This window comes from Gymnogyps californianus, chromosome 10, assembly GCF_018139145.2.
Source record: "Gymnogyps californianus isolate 813 chromosome 10, ASM1813914v2, whole genome shotgun sequence".
Classification (NCBI taxonomy): domain Eukaryota; kingdom Metazoa; phylum Chordata; class Aves; order Accipitriformes; family Cathartidae; genus Gymnogyps; species Gymnogyps californianus.
Window position 1 is genome coordinate 10,920,023 of NC_059480.1, and position 18,928 is coordinate 10,938,950.

Genomic DNA, 18,928 nt, shown 5'->3' on the forward strand with positions numbered 1-18,928 from the left:
GCCTACTGCTCTGTCCAGTTATAAAAAAAATGTGTGGTCTGCCTCAGACACAGATTTAGGGGTCTCATTTCTCTAGGTCTGTTTTTCTATCGTTCTCAGCAAATGCAAGTGAACTGCAATAGAAATACTACAGAAATGTATAACTGGTCTCAGGAATCTTCTATTTTAAAACTGTATCATAGCTAATATACTGGGGAAAATGATCAACAAGTATGAGGCAAATAGTGGGAGAGATCTGGGTTTCCTCAGATGCTAGTGTGCGTACATCTCTGATAGCAGATTCAACTAAGCACATGTATTTGAGATCAAATAGATGGATTTTACATATTCATTTCCTGAGTGTGCAGCTTGAAAATTCAAATACAAGTGCTGGATATTCTATGTGAATGACAGACTGCCATTGCATACTGACATGCAAAAAAGTGTGATTTAATAAATGCTTCTTACTCCCCAAAACAGACAGAATTTGCACAGTTTCCCAGTTAGTGAATCTTCAATATGTTTATACTGTGCTGTAAATCAGACTCAGTTAACCCACAAGATCTATTAGGGAGATGTTGCAAGAGAAGTGATGCCAGAAGACAGACCTACTACAGAGTTAAATTTCACCATTCTTACCCCACTGACCTGAAGTATACATCAGCTGGCTTTCTAACTTACCTGTGACAACCAACTGACTTAGCATCTCTTGTGAATGCTTACTCCTTATACCTCATATGGCAGAAAATGAGAGACCTTCCTCTTAGATTTCTGTTTGCTAGGTTCTCTCCTACACTAGTATGAAAATAGGCCACTTGCTTCATCTGCAAAAGAATGAACATCGGTCTTGCTGAGTTATATTTATTATTCACTTTGCTCCAGGCATTTCACATGATCTCATAGAAGCTAGATCAGGTTGGGTCATGAATAGACGCTTGCTTTCTAAATCTACTTAACTCTATAAACAAAGCCAAAGGAATTGAATGGGATCAAACTCTGGGGTTGGCACAGGACAGGTTTACAATCCGTCAGTGCTAACTGCAAACATTTTTTTAACTGTCTAAAATCTGTTAGAGCAGCCAGCGTTTTTGGAGGCCTCTGATACAACACTGCAGGAGTTATCAAGGAAATGACTTCCCAAGTTAGAGAAAGAGGAGGAAATGGAAGAAAGGTTTCACTGTCTGTTGGATATATCAGGAGAAAATTAAAATCACAGACTTTATGGGAGACCAAAGAGGAAGAGGAGAAAAAAAATCTAAAACAATGAAGTTGCTGTTTGCCTCTAATTAAAAACATTGACTGCTGCTGCCTACTGGAAGACCATACATCTTGACTGGGAAAGAAGAGGCAGGAGAAAGTCTCAGTTGTTCCAGGCTGGCACTAAAAATCATGAACACTTACTGGCATATGTACTTCCACTAATGCGTTTCTCCACTCATTTATCTGCTCTATAGTTCTTAAATGAACATGTATAGTAGCACACAGTATGTAGAAAGAGATTTGACAGCACATTTTAATGGTGTCCTATGGAAGAAAGAGTAATTTTGAGTTGTGACGTGATATCAAGAGATAAATAGTATAACGTAAAACTAATTCCAACAAGGCTGTAATCCCAATTAAACAGAAGTTGAACTTTCATTGTGATGTGGACAACTGTAATGATATCAGAATGGAATATACTACTAGCAATAGTGACTAGAATGTTTTTCAGACAGTGATTTCTTGCTAATGAATAGTATTGCAAATCTGTTTCTAGCACAGTTATCTAAGGTTGAGAGAAATAAAAAACAACAGGTACACAAGCTCTTCTAAAACCCAATATAGCAACCAATGCATAAGTATACTGGTTTTATATAAATATTAAATAAAAGTTCAGCTATTTGCTTCTACTTTTCTTCCAACTTGCCCAATTTCAATACATTCAAGTACAGCCATGGCAGTTTCCTTTTCTTACTCCCATGGTCATCTTTTCTCTAGCTAAAACCTCAATTATCTTGTCCACTTACAATGAAGAAGGCTTTCTATGTTGACATTTAAAAGATTTTCAAATGGGCAACCAGAAGGCAAGGTCTTAATTCGCATTGCATTCACACTCTGCTGTATAGTTTTCTTACACTGTCCTGGTAACCACAGCTTTAACTAATCATACTTAAACTGCATTCAAAAAAATGGATAGAAAGAAAGGTCATTATGCCAAAGACAGTAGGGCAAGATTTGAGGTCCTACTTTCCTATGGAAACTTCAGAGTATACTACACTCCTGACAGCCATTCTACTTAACTCATAAACCTAAATATATTTAGGAGTTTAATTTTAGGCGTCTATTCTCTTATTACCCTAGTTTTTTTACTATTTTAGTGGAGAGACGTTAAGGATATGGGCTACAGTTATGTCATACGCAGCTTACAATGTTTTTAGTTTTACAAAATGTGAACACACTTCCCTTGTCACTGGTAATTACAAATAAACAAAGCTGATTTATATCAGCTCTAAGACTTTTGTTCTACCTTAATTTTAGTAGAAATCTTTGTTATGGATGGACTTTAAGTCTGCTCCAAACATAGAAATAACCTGTTTGTTCACTTTAGTAGCTAAATTTCCAGTGGGAAATGCTTCCACTGAAAGTCTAAAAAGGAAGATAACGTTCTAAAATCTGTAAAATGGCAATGTCATCAAATACCTGTCATAGTGTTTTATATGTAAACAAAAACCCCTCAAATGAAACCAGCAACAATATTTTCCTCACAGTCTGCTGACAAAGTGAAACCCTTATCAGATGGGCACACCTTAACTCTGAAACTATACAACTGCTGTTTTATCAGCAGATAGATATTCTGACTTCTCTAAAAATCTCCTTTTCATTAGTGTGTGGAGAAGGATGTAGGGAAGTGACCATTAGCAATGTGCGAAACAAACTGCCTAGGTTCTTATTCAGATGTTAAACTATCACTTGTAAGTTAGACCTATGACATCTATCTAGCACAAAGTCTACGTTATGATACAATGAGCATCTTTCCTATGGATAATAATTCCTATGCATTCCACCAGGTGTACTACAAATAATGCACTTCGCTAAATAGCTTCTCCCCCCGTGCGCTTTTTAGGGGAGATAAAAGTTAACAGAAACTTTCCGTTGAAACTGGAACTCTATTTGGAAGTATTCAGCCAACAATAAAGATTCAGAATAACATACGAATGGTCATGTTCCAGCTAGTCTAATGAAGGCTTTGGTTGCAGTTCTTGGAAGAGTTTGAATAACATGTTTAATCAATTCATAATAGGTCTGACCTTGTGCGTTTCTAACACAGATGATACCTTAGCAGTACAATAATGAGATAATTTGCCCTTGCTCCCCTATAAGTGTTAGATTACCATGTTCAATGGAAGATCATGAAGGGAATACCCAACACCTGACTCTCTGTAGTAAAAGAGATTAAAAAATAAACAAAAAGTAAAAATAAAGAATAGGTGGACTGGTCTACATATATCAATGTATCTCAACACATTTACTGATGTAGCTCACTCAGATGCTGCCTTTCTCATTCAGCCTCTGCAAAAGCCCCTGATACTGCAGTTGGTTTAACAGAGCTGAATTAAGACTTGTTAACTTTGAGGGCTGCTATAAGGTAGGCTTTCCAGCTGGTCTGGATGAGATTATTGTTCCATTGCCTTTTGCCAGCAAGGACATGAATTTTCTAGAATCTTTTTGTGCTTTCAGCAAATGTTTGCTGAGGGGGCCAGCTCATCCTCAATTTTGATAGCTAGCCCGTGCTAAATAGTGAAAAAGGAAAAAATATGGTGCTAGGCAACCAAATTTATACTGTTGCCCTTATCTCAACTTCTTTACAGAGAAGGATTATTTAATAAACTGTACACTTCTGAAATTTTAGGCTTGCATACTGTACAATGCCAGAGGCTTTCAATGATCATTTATTTCTTGCACTTTAAAGACAGGATTGAGGAAGACACAAAACTCTGAGGAACCAGCCTGGGAGCAGGATTCAGACAGAAAAGCAGATAAAGCAGATGTTTTGCATTCTAGGAAGCTAACAATAAGATAAACAAATCTTTTATTTTGTAATGGGTAGTCTCCACAAAAGCTAGGAAAGCAAAGTTACTGTGTCAGAGTGGAAAGGCAGAACACAGCAAAATTTAGAAATCAACAGGATTGTAGGATGAAAAAAAGATTAAGTAATCCTATAGAAAATAATTCATCACCATACATTAGTATAGAAAATATTTGCAACAATCTATCTGAAGTGGTGTTTAGTTAAGCCATATTTCATGTAGGGTCTGACAAGTACTTCTATTTCTTGCATATTGATTAATAGAAATGATTGCATGAAATATAAATTCATATTACATTGGAGAGACTTTATCCATCAGTGTGCATACGTATTTCACAGCTATTTCAGAAAACGGTACAATTCTCAGACTTAGATTTGCATAATGACATTGAATATATTTTGAAATGTTTATTACACTTCTATTTGGCAGTTAGGTCCAGATCCTTGGAATTATTTAGAAAACTAAAGGCAAATGCATGAATCATAGTTCAATTTACCTGTGGTGGGGGGGACAGCTTAGGAAACAGCCATAATGACCGCAGTATTTATTACTGACTGATTATGGTCATGCAATTCAGAACTTCCAGGCTACTGAGAGAGAACCAGAATCAGGGAAGTTTCCTCTACTTTCAAGTCAATTGTTTTTAAATGGCACTTCAGATCAGGTTTTTGGTATCCAAAACAGTCTATTCAGTAGTGCTGAGAGACACTGCAATGCTGCTAGTCAAAATACTTTTCCTGGGATGCCCTTTTGTTAACACAGTGTTACAGAGAGAGATGCATCCTAGGCCCCTATTATGAAAATCCTACAGCATGGGGGACTTTCGTATAGACATAATCCTGGAGGATTAGGATAGGATCCAAGGACACCAGGGCAGTGATCATGACACAGCAAAGCATGCAGCTAACTGGAGAAGCACAGGAAGGAAAAGGTGTGTCTTGCTTTTGTGGCGACTCAGGTTGTACACAAACAAATGAGGCAGGCAGCTCTTCTAAAAACTGATCCATCACGTTCAAGCTTTCTAACCCTAAATTTTAACATTAGTACTTTGAAAGAAAACAATTTCCATCACTAACTGACAATTTTTCAGTTGTTCACTAATTGGGGCATATATGTAAATAAGTCCTTTCCTCATATAATGTTTAAATTGTTTGCTATCACTATATAGATATGTATTTTGAGAAAGAACAGCCAAGATAACAAACTAGTCATCACTGGACCATATTTCAATTAACAAATAGCAACATGCACACTTACTAGTTATAGTGTATAATATGAAAATGCCTTGGCTTCATTCAATGTTTTACAATTATTTATAAGGCAAAGACAATTCAGATTTTTTTTTTATACTTAGTGCATTAAGCTAGTAAAATAAAAAGTCTGCAAGCTTTTCCAGAATCACCTAACCCAAATAAGAAACACGTAAGTTCTCATAAAACTAGTAGATGGCATAGACATTCTCTTTTAACCAATCTCTTAGTAGAAAACGAGCATAGATTTCTAAACTTAATATATATTAAGAATGACCTTTGTCTAATAGATTGATCTCAAAGAATCCTTAACATAACAAGGCACCATGATTATTGCAAACCTAATTTACAAGCAAACTTGTTTACAAACAATCTTAACTTCCTTCCATGATAGCTGTACTTCATACCAGTGAGAGAATTATGCTAATTTGCTATAATCAGACGTGTTTATGTCTGAATATTGATTTATTGATTTATGTCAACCATAATGATTTTAACTGATGATTATCATTAGTTCTAATCATCACTTACTCTTGATCCTTTTTCTGGAAAGCACCGACACACTGAACAATCCTGTCCCCCACACGGGTCAATATATGCATATCCTCCCTAAAAATTAAAAGTTTATGTATTTATCAATATGCAACAGACAATAATCACTTCATCAAATATTGTCAACTGGACGTATTATCCAATTAGATGATTTTTAAGGCAAAAGATTTGGCTACCCTTGCATACCCACAGAGCAAGTTCTTTCCGATGAAGAAACTGGCATAGCAGCAAACATCAGAATATTGTGTAGATCTTCAGCTTGACACATATGAACCTTTTCCAATGCTTGCTTAATAGAATACACACATCAATACTACATTTAAAATCCTGCTAAGCTTCTTGGACTTCTCATCAGCATAAACATGCTGGCAAAGTAGAAGCAATAGGCAAAAGCTTATTCCTGTTGCTGTAGAAGGTGAAAGACATTGCCTGCAAGTTATGTTAAGTAATGCTAAATATTACAGCTAAATACAACTAAGGAAATGGGCTGCATCTAGAAAAAAATTTAACAGTCAGAATTTAATTTGTAATAATGTGAAATTTGTAACCCATCACATTAGGTTAGGAGATTGTTTAACTACAATTAAATGATAAAAGGCAAAACAGGCTGAAGAGCAACAATCCCACTCAGTGATAAAGCCTTGTATTTAATTCTTGTCTATTAAATGAAAAAAGAAGTATGTGCATGGTGTAATTATGCTTTGCCTACCATTAATTTACTTATTTCTTGTATTAAAACTTTCTGTCATTGTCCTCTTAATAGCAAAGAAGTGACTACTTTGTTTCATCAAATTGCAATGAGGAAAAAAAGCATATTTGAGGAGAAACTAAAACACAACATAATGTAAATTCAGATTTATTGTATGGTAAGTGAACATGATTTTATTATTCTTTTCTATTTCCCAAAGTGTAGTATTAAACATATACCAATTATACACACCATATGCATTTATAAACTCACTTAGATGGTTGGAATGTCCACTAGGTGACATTATTTTTTCAGCAAAATTGTGTAAATGATCAAAGTCATTTCGAAAAGGATGACAAGGATTTAAAAGATTTAAGAATAATTTAGGTAAACAAGTAAACAGTGATGACATGAAAATATTTGCTCAGTGTGGATTTCATTTTTATCGAGGTCAACATTGTTTTGTTACTGGTTGTAATAACCAACAGAACACTATAGGTTCATACTTCAATTTTTCAAGGAGAGAACACTGACAAATATTAGATAAGGAGGAAAAATTCTGTTCTATCTACAATATTTTTAGAATATCTGGTACTCCCAAACCTCAGAACAAGAGGGTATGACGGTCTCTCTCACAGACTGCTTCTCTTTCACACACTGGATTTCCCATGAAATTACTAATCTACTCCACACTAGTCTCTCACCTACTTAAAACTTGCTTCTACTGGAATGTCAATGGAATGCAAGTTTCTAATAACACATAAGCTGTTACCCTTTGTTCTAATTGAACACATTTCTTTTTAAAAAATATTTCAATTTTCAACAGTTCACCTAAAAAGGGATGACTTTGGAGGGAAAAACAACAAAAAAGAGCTTTTAAATATTTGAAAGGAACAGAGGACAGACTTGAAAGAAGTTTCAGTGAGGGCATTGCAAACATAACGTTAATATGGAGGACAGTACAGAGAGGAAAATAAAGTAGATATTGAGACTATATTATATGTGAAATTTTGGCTTCAGAGAGATGGGAATGTACAGGGAGGCCAGTTTAAGATCTAGGCTAACATGCACAGAAGGGCTTGAAAGCTAGAGTTTGATATATGCTATAATGTAGAGCCATTGAAGGGACTTCATGAGGAAGGAGACAGACTCAGTGCATGAGAGAGGTTTTTTACATGCAGCTTTCCAAAAGCATCTAAAGATGCCAAAGTTAGAATCCAGAAGAATCCAAAGGAGAAAAATACAGAACACTTAAGCTGAGCAACAGGAACAGAAAGGAAAGTTAGAACTGCAGAAATACTGCAAGAAACATCACAGTTTTCCCACAGAACTATAGGTCATTTTGGTGTATATAGTGTTACTTCTTGAACTATACCATCCTATCTATCACCTGTCTAAAGTAAATATCAATGTCACTTACCCCGTCAATTTCTTGTGCTGAAAAAACAATCAGCAGCCACCTGATTTGAAAGAAGGAGAAAGCTAAATTAAAACTAAACTTCCAACATCCAACCTTCACAAAAATGTAGCCTCTAAAAAGTGAGAAGTATGTACACATGATTAAGTCCTGTTTGGGGTGATTATATAGTCAAAGAGTATATTTATAAGGGGTATGCACCATCAAGAAATGGTCAGCACATGCTACATATATTTGTCTTCTTGGATTTGTGAGACTGAGTACAGATAGGCATGAGTAAGACTATGTCAAAGTCCTTGTAACTTCCCCCTTGTAAACCTGTTTCCAACCCCACAATTAGGAATGGCCAGAGAGGAACCATTCCAGATGGATTTCTCCATGGACACCATGGGGTGAAGATTGAGCAGAAATGGAGGTGATCTGCATCTGCCCCAAAATGACTTAGCTGGTGCTGTTTTCTTTTGCTCAGAGAGAGAGCGAGAGAAGGCAGGGAGCAAAGCAGCACTCAAAATAGCCACATGATTCCAGAGCAGCTGCTGGGGAAGCCCAGCTCCATGCCAACCATTGCTAGTGATGGATTATAAAGTTGAAATCATGTCTTTTATGATTTCTACATGCAAAAAAAGAGGATAAAGTAAAACAAAAAGGTAGCCCAAAATTTCTGCAGCAATACAGGAAATAAGAATTATTATTAATTATTATTAATACTAACATTATTATTAATGAGAACTAAGGTGCTCACTCATTATATGAAATGATAAATTAGATATGGCCATAACGTATAGACTACTGTGTATTACTCTGTATCAAAATTACTCCAATGCTGCAAATATTCAGGCATTTAGTAAATTTCCCAAAGTCCTGTTGAGATCAACCTCTATTTTTTCTTTGTTATTCACATGGTCAACACTTTGGAGCATTGAGAACTGTGCCAGCAAACCTACGATTACTCTCCCTCACTATTAATTATTCACAGATTCAAACTGCAAATTATATAACCTGTATATGCACTGATATATACTGATAAATTCAATACTGACAAATTTAATATATTTTAGCCATTTATGTACATTTACTCTATACACTTCTTAAACCTATGTTGCTTGCTACTTTTTTTCAAATACACAGATTTTACGGAAACAAAATATTTATGAAAATAATTAGTGGTAACTGAAGACAGAAGCTCATACTGTCTCTTGCTAAATGAGAAACAAAGGACTGATTAAACAATGTGAGATTGCCAGATGATCAGCTACAACAGTAAATGGTGGAGAAGTTTTGTGCATCCCAGCAGTTCATCCTTTAATGCACCAAATAATTTTGTGTAGAACGGATTTAACTTCACAGGAACACTTCAACAGGTAGCAGACAATAGCATTGGTTTCTTCTGTGACTGTTACTAATTTAAGGCCATTTTTGCTTCTAACCTTCTGAACTTGCAGACAGTCTCTAAATATTTTTTCCCGTATCAACATTGGCCAGGTGTGAGTTATTTTTTGTTTAAGAAAATGCCAAGTTCTCAAGAAGCCCTTGCACAACTGAAACGCTGTTCTTGATGCACGGCACTGCAGTCTCCCCTTTTTCCAGTCATAGATGGCAGGCATGTGTTTTCCAGATTGTTCTCTGTCATTTCAAAATCCCTGCCTCCTGAAGCCAGACAGATGTTGCCTAGGTACTCGAATCAGCACAAGACTGTTAGAGGTAAGTCATTCACAAATAACGCAGAAAAAAGGCAAGAAGAGCTACCTTGGAGAGATGGCTGGGATAGAGGGCTGCTACATTGGGGAACGCCTGAATAACAAGCAGCCTGGGTTTGCACAAACCAAATAAACATGAAAAAGAGACTGGAGAGAGTTCAGGCATATTAGCACAAAAGAAGACTGCCTAGCAGCGAGGGTGTCAAGTTCAAGCAAGGTACATTTGCTGGGCCAGGTTCCCAGCTAGAAAAGGATAATTTTGCATTGCTAAAGAGCCTGGTGCATGAAGTTTTATAAAGAAGGAAAATTGGATTGACTTTTCCTAGAAGATATAGAGATGGAATCATTGATCCCACACATTACTCTGAAATTCCGGGCCACAGTGATCCTAATCTTCTCCTCAGGATCATTATCCTCCAGAAAGAACTCCTGCCACAGCTGCTAGCAGGTATTTCCATCATAGTCTCTAAAAGTTTTCTTCATGCCTTTTAATAATGCTCCCTCATCTGCAAAATTATTCTGGGACAGGCACTCAGGTTTGAGGTGGTCATTACATTTTCTTCTCCAAATATGTTCATCACTAGAATGTAGGAATATCTTTCCTCTTAAAACAGACTCAGGATTATAGTTCCTGTTTCCTACTATTTAAATAGTGTAGTACTTGAAATTTAAATGGTATAAACTTATAGACCAGCAATCAAAATCAAATACAATAAATTATCATATAGGCTTATCAAATTTATGACAGGCTACAAATGATTTAACTGGTGATTTCTTATTACTCCTAAATTGATAGCTAAGAATATATCTCAGTGATTCCAGTTAAAAAATTTAGTGATCCGTAAAACTCACCAGGCAGCTGTGATAAGCCACTTAATCCGTTCAAACAAATCCTTTGTTAATGCCATTCACGCTGATTGAGGATCTGTACATGCAGCACTTTTTTTTTCTTTCTTTCTTTTTTTTTAAACAGCAGGTCTTCTCTTTCCTTCTCTTTGTGGATGGTCTATAAACAGTGTTCCACACTGTTGTTGTTTTCCCCTCTGAACCTGTTTATATTAAAATATACATCTGATGTACAAACATGAATAATTACCGGATAACCAAAATATGTCTTAACCATTTACATATGTCATACTGCACAGCTTTATGTTGGCACTACATTATATTATTCCTATTCCAGCTGCATTTTATTTTATCAGCAATCCAATTATTTCAAGGGGACTACATATGAAATTACAGATCAACATAAAAATGGTACAAGATTTCAGCCTAGAAAAGAGAGAGTCTTCACTCAGTGTTTGAAATAATGAACAAAGAGCATTCTGCATCACTATTTCTTAAAAAGTTATCGTACCTATTTTAGCTAAAGGCATTAAAAAAAAAGATGTGACAGCTGCCTATGGTAAAGACCTAATGAACTAAAAAAAAAAAAAAATCAAGAAAAAATAGTTTCAAGACTAGACTTAGCAGTATCTTCTGCAAACTGGGCTGGACCAGTGTCTGTGTGTACATCTGAGCAAAGGAGGACTACTCTGAATGCAGAATAAGCCATATGCATTTTCAGCTCAAGAGTTCTACCCATATGCATGGATAGATGACAATCATTGGAAACGTTACCTAGATTTTTTTAGCTTTATTTTTAGAACATTTTTTCCACAGCTTTTGCCAGGATTTAGGAAGCTGGAAGCCTTAAGCACAGGACTGACCAGAGGCCTCTACAGTCCCAGCCAGTCAAATTTTGCATGCATAAATTAACTACACAGTGCATCTGTGACCTCTGACTTAGGTCCAACAGCATATATGCAGTTTTATGTGCAAACGTGCTGCACCAACCTTTTTGCAAGCTCAAGCTTCACAAATCCAGAGAAACGGCCAGCTCCTGTGCAAACTTTTACATACCCCAAATAAGAAAAAAGCTGTACTCCTTTGGAATAAGGCACGTCTGGCAAATGATTCACACTGGTTATGTCAAACTGAGGGCTTAAAAGGCTGGGCTTTTCCTAGGATAGCACAGATTATCACAGGCTTTTACTTTTTAGTGCTGTAGTCTTCCAAATGTGGGGAGGTTAATTTTGAGGAGACTGAACACTGACTAGAGTGTACTGACAGGGGTTCGCTTCTTTTGGAGAAGTCTCCTGAATAAGCAAAGACAATCAGTTACTGAGAAATGAGCAAGGACGTGAACCTGCAGCAAACTGGCTGCTCTCTGATAGCTGTTCAACAAGCAGCTATCTTTTCTTTGTAAAACAAATGAGTGTACAGTTCCCGAAACATTACTGTCTTGCTTTCTATTACTTAGGTAGCGTAACATCTTTCTAACCAGAACTAATCTATAAATAATAGACTCCTGTGTGTATGCACAGTATATCCATATCCCACAGTATGAAGAAGAGACGTTGTAAGCTACTGTGCACTGACTAATGAATAAATAGCCTAAGGGCAGCCAATCCATGCTGCAACATCACACCCTACATGTACTGTACAGTACTCCATTCATCTGCCAAATTCTTAGTCTCTTTCTGTGCCCCAGCTCCCTATCTGTAAAAAAAAAAAAAGGAAGAAAAAAATAACAACACTCCTAGTAATAAAATAATATTCCAATAACATTCCTACCTCACTTTTTACATTAATAATATAAATAATATAAGCAAGATTGTGAGGCAATAAAATACTGCAGGGACGGATTGCCTCAAATGGAAAATCCAAGCCAGTCATAAAGTGTTAGACTGCAGAAATTTGTTCCTGTTGCCCACTATCCATCTCATTATTTAATTATCTAAACAGCTTCTGAAAATGAAGAAGAAATTGAAATTTGGTATGTTTGCTTTGTATTAGCAGAGAACCTTTTATTTTCAAATTAAAATCCATTTTGATCCAACCCATTGACACAGTTTGAAATCATACTTAATGCATGGGTGGAAGACTTAAACCACTCTGCTTGCTATTGCATCATGGCTATCTAAAACCCATCATTTTCTGAACAAGCTTCCTCTAGTTTGAAGTGTTCAGCAGCCAATGCAATAATACAAGGACTACAAAGTGTTATTTAGATTGATATATCAAATTGATCTCATGTTTTATATTTTGTAGTAATCACAACAGTTACCTTAATAGCATACTTACCTAATTCAAAAGAAGATAAAATATCCCCAGGATAACACACTCAATACCACCAAAGGAATAGGTTTTATACAAGCATCACAAAACCTCAGCTCATAAAATTCTCAAAAGCCAGAAGGGGAAAAGCTGGCACTATAACATAACCTAGATGTTTAGTTTCTAGACAAGGACCAAGAAGGAAGACAATTTCATTCTTAGGGACTCTGATAATAGAAGACCACAGGACATGAGACATAGTTTGAGGTAGACACACAGCTACAGTTATTGAGATATAAAAAATTAGAGCAGCCCTAACTATAGTCTCATTACATCCAAAGAAACCAACATCATGTGTAACAAGACCACTGAAGTTGTGAAGTCAAGGATTCAGAAGTCAGGAAATAAAAATCATGGTTGTGTGCTTGATTTTAATGTGGTCCTTTTATGCGTAAGATTAGGATAGTCATTTTAAGTACAAGAACATATATGCTGTTTTCCATAGGACTTCTGCCTCGTTCATGATGGATATATTCCATACTCTTTTAATCCTTTTCCTTAAGCCCTATTTTTTCTTTTACAGTGTTCTATAAAACTTTGTACTTTATACTAAATTCATACAACTGTAATGTTTCCGACAAAAATATCCCTTATCTGTAAAAAGAGAAAATACTGTTATCCTTGTTTTGCCATAGAGGACTGAGGAAACAAAATCAAAGCTAAAATCATTAAATATCAATTACTGTGAAAAAAGCCAAACTTTACTTTGTTGCAGCTTTCAATTGCTTTCTAGTATTAAGGTTGACCTCTCTGTTGTTCTTGCACTGGTGTGGTTTTTTTTGTAAAGTACCTCTACAGGCAGCTGCAGCTATACATTTTGACACAACTGATGTTAAGCTTGCCTGGCCAGCTGTTTTGCCAGACAGAACCATCTCTCTGAGTTTTTAGCTCTCTGAAGATATTATGGACTACAACAGTATCAGCAACACAGCCTGCATCAAGGTTTCATAGACTTTTGTTGGATGGATGCCATCAATTATGGCAGCAACGACCAGAAGAGAGAACATCAGTGGCTGATCTTACCTCTGTTCCAGCTCAATGCTACTTTGAAGTCATGTATCTGTCCTAGAAACTCACATAAAGGCATATATGCTTTTATGTGACAATCTCATAATGCAACATTACTTGCTGTTTCTTAACTCTAACACACACAACTACCATCCAGTTGGGCCATACTACTTAGCAGCCAGCTGCTCGAGGTCAGTGAAATAGGTGGTACTGGGGTAAGACTGGGCTCAAAGAGGAGTTTTTTTTAAATGCTCTGTCTTTCTGTTGCATCTCCCTTGTTAGCACTTTCTCATGTTTGCTTTGAGCTTGCTGACTTCTTTTTTTGAAATTTCCACACAGGGTTTTCATCATTTGAAAACTGACTCAGTATCTTTTTATTATAGCAGTATTTCATTCACTAGGTATTCTGCCTGTATTCATTTATTGCTCCAAACAGTGGTTTGCCTACTTTCTTCTGTTTCTTCCAATATTTCTTTGGCCTAGTATTCAAGAGCTCTCCTTTTAAGTACTATCTTCTTTATTCAGTGAGAGTCATACTGTTCATTCTACTTCTAAATTTGCATTATTTCTGAGGACTGACCACTCTCCTCCACTGTAGTCTTGCTTGCTCTGACCTTGTTGTCTCAGAGAATCTTGCACCTTTTGTTTTCACTTTTGGGTAAATGAGTCTCTGCTACCTTCTGTCTAACACCAGTTCTTCTAATGTTAAATTTCAGTGGTGGACTGTAGGTACTTAAAATTTATAGGCGCTTATGGCTTATAAATAACCGTAGACCCCATTTTTGTCCTTATTACAGTATTCTTGTGTAAAAAATGTAGCACTGTTACAGTCGACAGGTTTAGGAATCTGACAAATAAAATGTGTCAGTTTAGTGGTTTTATCCCTAAAATACTATTTCCTCTACATGGTCACCATCAGTCTGGCTTGAAAACAGGGGCTTTTTTTCCCCTTTCTCTCTATACCTTGCTCTCTATACCAGCTTGCTCTCACTGATAGATGAGATTTTAGAGCCAAGGCAATAACATCTGTGATGACGTACAAGATCTTTGATACTGAACATATTGATCTGCTCTTCCAGAGATGTGTTCTTGCTGCTACGACCAAACTTTTGGGAAAAGTAGCCTCTACTAACTAGCTTTCACAGCGGACTTCATAGGAGGCTGACAGTACTGTCTTCTGAATGGAGATCCAGCTCTACTCTCATGCCTGTAAGAGAAGCTGTTTTACAAAGCTCCATGGTTAGCTTTATGCTCATGAAAGGCTTCAGATTTGTATCTCATGAGTAGTCCTAACTAGATTTATATACATATATTATTGTTGTATATTGTTGCTTTTTTGTATCAGTTGTCGTGCTTAATAAAACCTGTAACTTAGGATTTCCTGTACAGTATTCACGACCACTACAGATAAGGTAATATCGCTGTGGCTGGCCTGGCCAACATACTTTAAGTTAGCGCCATCTCAGAACAGCACTTTATTTGGTCAGATGTTACCTTGAACATGCAGTACTTTTGTCAATAACATAAATGTGATAAACTTTACATATTGCCAACACTTCACAAATCACACTTCCATTCAGAAAACCTTTATATCATGCTAAGCTATGTGGAAAGCCTGGGGAGAAACATTTCTCACTGATTTACATCTATGCAGTGGGCAGCCCTTTGTCCCTTCTGGGACTTCTTGGTCTCCACTGTCTCAGTAAGAGAACACTTGAGGGAGAGGAAAGCGTTGCTGAAAGGAAAACACTCCCGTCAGCGCCCGGGAGCGCCCCAGGCAGCGGCGGGATGGCGCTGAGGGCCCGGGCTGCCGCCGGCCTTCCCCGGTACCGCCTCGCTCACGCACCCAGCGCTGCCACCTCCCACCTCGCTCCCGCTCCAGTTTAACCGACCCCTTCTCCCCGCCGGGGCGCTACAGGCGACCCCGCTCCGGGCGGGCCCGGGCCGTGCCCTTGCTCGAGTGGTGCCCCGGGCGGGTCCCCGTCCCCGCTCCCGCCGCGCAGCCCCGAGGCCGTTCGAGCGGCGCCCACCACCTGCGCCCTCACGGCGGCGCAGGAGAAGCGGGCGGGGGACGGAGACAGCCCGGTAACCTGCGACACTTACAGCTGTCCCAGGACGGGGCTGGCCACTCAGCGAGCTGCCCAGCCGCGGCAGGCGCCGAGGCCAGGCGGGACGGCCCGTGACGAGCGCCAGGTATCGCCGCCCGGGGCTGCCCCTCCACGGCGCTCACCTCAGGTCCCAGGCGGGAAAGCCCCCGGCTCCTCGCTCACTCCATGCCCGCTGAGGACGGACGGACGGACGGCGGCTGCCGGCGGTGCCCGAGTCAGGAGACGCGGGGGGGAGAGGAGAGGGGAGGAGAGGGGTGGCCCGGCCGGCCCCGCCCCGGCCCCTGTCCCCACCCCAGGGCGCCGGGAGCGCCGAGGCGGGTGCGAAGCAGCAGCCCCCAGGCCAAAAGCCACGGGCGAGCGGGAAGCAGAGTCCGAGCGCCCCGGGCCGAGCTCCGCGGGACGCCGCGCAGGCAGCGCCGAGCGCGGGGATGGCCGGCAGGGGCTGCCCCAGCCGCCTGGCGCCGCTGCTGCTGCTCGCCCTGCTCTGGCCGGGCCGCGCCGCGGCGGCTGAGGTGAGTGAGCGCGGGGCGGAGGGGCTGGGGCGGCGGGACGGGACAGGACGGTGGCGCGGGGTCCCGCAGCGACTGCAGCGTCACCTGAGGCAGAGCGGGGCTTAGCCCCTCGGCCCCCTCTGCCAGCGCATTGCATTTCGGCGTTTGGCAGGTTGTGAGGAAGAAGTGAATTTATTGTATTTAGAATTATACGCCTCAGCCGCGTTAGGTACATCGCACCCGGGCACGGTGAGGTGAGGTACATCTTGCCCAGCTGTGAGGTACCGTTACCCCTGCGCCGCTGCCAGGCGGGGATAAGTAAAGGCGGGGAGGCCCCCGCACAGGGCACTTCGTCACCGCTCGTCTCAGGTGCGAAGAAACACAGCGTGTCGGCGGCCCAGGCAGGGGGGTCACAGGGCGGCTTCCCGCGCTTCCAGCTGAGGGGCTCCCCTGAGGGGATGGGGGGCCTCAGTCCCGCCACGATCCTGGAAAGTGGCCGTGGAGGCCTGTCCTGCGGGCAGCGTGTCGCTCCGCAGGAGACAGTGGATGTGGACGGCAAGGACAGAGCGGTGTTGGGTGTGGATGGTCTCTGAGGTAAACACTGAGAGCGGCGCTTACTGTCTGGACCACCTGTGCCGCCTTCATTACCAACTCGCTTTACAGTTTTTCTTTCAGGTTTAATGATGAGTGTGTATCACCATTTGGTCGATAAATTCTCCTAGATCATACTGTAGTCTTTGCCATTCCTTTCTCCTCAGTCTGGTTATAACATTTAGATTGTACATTCCCAGCTGGGAGGAGAGCAGTCAGCTGTGAGGGTAAATGGGTCAGTGTAGCTCTCAACATTTGTGGTAGTTACCAAACAGCAAACTGCCAGTTTCAGTAAATTTCTGATAGACATCAAACACAGGAAACTGCCAGTTCCAGTAAATTTCAAGTTCTGTTTCTCCTGTAATAGTCAACAGTGTTAACTTCTCCTTGCCTGTGTGAGCAAAGCTCTAACGCAGTACATCAAAATCCTTTACTGCCTATCAAAACATTTTGCAGTTCACCTTTATAAGGAAAAAATCTGATATTCTACTTTGTTGTTGCTAAAATAGAGCCACATTCTGCTGTAATTATCTGAAGCAGACTAATTAGTAATAATGTTTCTTCTAAAATATTGCAGCTCTTCACTCACCCATTCTGGATAAAGTATCTGGAAACAGCATATGCACCTCAACCAAACATGTTTTCTTTCCTGGCACTCTAATTTGCAGTCGAGTTTAGTAACTTAACAAAGATCTAACTGTTTTATTTGTAATGGAATTAAAATACCTCTTAGTTCTTATGTAGAACAGAGGTACCAGAGCTATTTGCAAAGTACATATTTTCTGCAGAGTTGTTTCAGGCTCTGCCTAGATCTGATCCATACTCTAAAGCAAGATGTGGAAGATAAACTCAGGACCTGCCTTGGTCTTCTACCCAGTTTTCTGTTCTTTATTCCGTTCTTTTCCACATCTGCTGGTACCTCCCACCCATTGCCTTTGTTGCTCCTAAGAAGTGTACATCATCGTATATGCTTATGGATGGCTATTAACAAGCGCAGGCTGTGTACCAGGAACTCCTCCCCCCCGTCCCATGACACGCACACTCACACTTTTTCTAAGCCTCTATTCTGGCTGTGTTGATCTTGTCATCCTGTTTCGTGTTTTTATCTACAAAGGAAGGGAAAAGGAGGTGTATCAACAAGTAAGACCCCACATATGGCCCAGTAAAGCATTTCAACACTTTTTAGCAACGTCAGTAGGATCCTAGAGTATTTGCCAGTCTTGCAGACTCATGTACCTTAGTTCATTAGCAGCCTTTCTGCTTAAGGTAGATCATGAACCTCTGAGATACCAGTTTTCTAGAGTGTTGTCATTACTAGATCCTCATTTACACTTAGGTCTTAAAGACAGGATTTGGGATGGTAAGAAGTGTCTTCTACAGAAATCTTGCTGTTTAAGCGAAGTTTGAACACAATGTATTGATTCAGTGGTGCTCTGAAAATTCAGTGGATCTCAAATGTCTGAGATTAGTTTAAACTAGATTTGCAACAGATAACAGATCAGTTTAAGATTCAAATGTTATCATTTCTATTCTTGTATGAAAATGCTGATATTTTCGAAAGAGACAGTCTAACAAAATTTTCTAGATGATGGAGGAAATAAAAACTTTTTAAAAAGCAATTTAATCTAAACTCCTAATTAAATATCAGTGGCTAATGTTAATTGACATGAAATGATTGATGAATGAATCATTGCATCTTGGCTGGACTGTCCATTGCAAAGAAATAGGTATTGTTTGTGTTTTAAAATCATGCTACACTTTCATGTGAAAATAAATTGGTGTTTGACTAGCAAGCAGTATTTTTGCTGCATGCATAAATTAAAAAATGTTTCAACATAGAAAAATTTTTAAGTGTATGTCTCTTAATAACTCAATAAGTAGTTTATTCCCAAAGACAAGGCAGAAAATTATTAATTTGTGC

General features: G+C 39.3%; 2 protein-coding genes across 3 annotated transcripts in view; one reads left to right on the forward strand and one right to left on the reverse strand.

Annotated features, from left to right (window-relative positions):
- COL4A4 (collagen type IV alpha 4 chain) overlaps positions 1–16,093 on the reverse strand; it is an 80,745-nt gene extending 64,652 nt beyond the window's left edge. For both annotated transcript variants that reach the window (XM_050902204.1, XM_050902205.1), the window contains exons 1-4: positions 16,048–16,093; positions 10,503–10,699; positions 7,957–7,996; positions 5,828–5,905 (exon numbers count right to left, since the gene is read on the reverse strand). In XM_050902204.1, the coding sequence (XP_050758161.1) occupies positions 5,828–5,905; positions 7,957–7,996; positions 10,503–10,558 (174 nt within the window). In that variant the 5' untranslated portion in view covers positions 10,559–10,699; positions 16,048–16,093. The remainder of the gene's footprint in view (positions 1–5,827; positions 5,906–7,956; positions 7,997–10,502; positions 10,700–16,047) is intronic.
- Positions 16,094–16,353: 260 nt separating this feature from the next.
- COL4A3 (collagen type IV alpha 3 chain) overlaps positions 16,354–18,928 on the forward strand; it is a 66,393-nt gene continuing 63,818 nt past the window's right edge. The window contains exon 1 of the mRNA XM_050902646.1: positions 16,354–16,437. Coding sequence (XP_050758603.1) covers positions 16,354–16,437 — 84 coding nt within the window. The remainder of the gene's footprint in view (positions 16,438–18,928) is intronic.